Here is a 1,214-nt window from a genome sequence, read left to right as displayed (position 1 = left end):
ATCGGGTCTCATCGCGCTCGGCTGATGGGGAAAGAGGGAAGGGGGGGGGAAGAGAGAGAGAGAGAGAAAAAGAGAGAGAGGAGACGTTGCAACTGTCAAAGAGTACCGTCAGTTACTTCGAAATATCGCATTTCCGTTCCAAAGAGACAGGGGCAAGTAAATCCGTCGATACATCGACGGATAGACGCACGCGAAAGAGAGAAAGACAAGGAGGGGGAGAGATAAATGAGAGAGAGGATGAGAGATGCGGGGGCAGAGAAAAATGTCCGGTGTTCCGAGAGAAAGGCCGACGTGGTAAATGCCGATGACGGGGCGCGCGGCGCGGGGTTTCACGGGGGGGAGGGAACATGGAGCAAACGTACCTGCAGGTGTTCCTGGAACCTTATGGGTAGTAGCTGCGTCATTTTCGCCGAGATGTCTGAGGGATCCGTCGTGGCGAGGTTCTCAGTCACCGTTCCCGCCGTGATGCAGAGATTAGATCTCCCCCGTGAACGGATGGAGATCACGCAGTCTCAAAATCCAATTCTCCTTACTTACGAATCTCGTTCCCCCGGGTGTCGTCGTGTGCGCCTCTCTCTCTGTCTCTCTCTGTCCCGTCGCGGAACGCTCAACATCAATTCGTCGAAGCGCGTAAAAACCGACTGAGCGGAGAGCGAGCGTAAACGTCGCTACTCGCCGCTGACACCCATCATGGCCGCCAACGCCGCCCCTCTAACTCGAAATAGTTCCCGCGTATGAAGATTCCCCGTGGAAAGATTCACCGCTCGCGCACGAAAGAGATACGGAAAGATTGATGATCACAATCGCTAAATAGTGACAATGGGCGCCGGAAAATTTTCTCGCGTCTGGACGATCAGCGGTCCAATGATCACGATGACGTTAGCGGAGAGGAGAGTGTCGAGTGGAGCACGGCGCGAGCGCCCCGACACCAGCGGAAGAATACAAGCGACGATTTGACACGATTGGACTCGGTGGCGGATCTCGCGCATCACCCTCTCCTCTTACTCCACCTGCCGCTGTCGCCACCGAGTGAAATCGCAGCCGCCCGAGCGGCGCACGAGTGCGTAACGTAGCTCCACGCAGTCGATTACATCTCTCTCTCTCTCTCTCTTTCCCCCTCTCCTTCCTACTCTACCATTCTCCACGTTCCCTCTCTAATTAAAATACTTTTTCTCTTATAAAACACACATCCTGAAGGTTATCGTCGAGGTTTC

At 54.6% G+C, this 1,214-nt stretch overlaps 1 protein-coding gene across 1 annotated transcript in view; it reads right to left on the bottom strand.

The window, feature by feature from the left end:
- Window positions 1–1,057, bottom strand: part of LOC108750709 (clathrin heavy chain) — an 8,962-nt gene extending 7,905 nt beyond the window's left edge. The window contains exon 1 of the mRNA XM_018490379.1: window positions 363–1,057. Within this exon, the coding sequence (XP_018345881.1) occupies window positions 363–404 (42 nt within the window). The 5' untranslated portion in view covers window positions 405–1,057. The remainder of the gene's footprint in view (window positions 1–362) is intronic.
- Window positions 1,058–1,214: the final 157 nt, after the last annotated feature.

This window comes from Trachymyrmex septentrionalis, unplaced genomic scaffold, assembly GCF_001594115.1.
Source record: "Trachymyrmex septentrionalis isolate Tsep2-gDNA-1 unplaced genomic scaffold, Tsep1.0 scaffold37, whole genome shotgun sequence".
In the NCBI taxonomy this organism is placed as follows: Eukaryota; Metazoa; Arthropoda; class Insecta; order Hymenoptera; family Formicidae; genus Trachymyrmex; species Trachymyrmex septentrionalis.
This window is presented reverse-complemented; position numbering and strand designations above follow the sequence as displayed.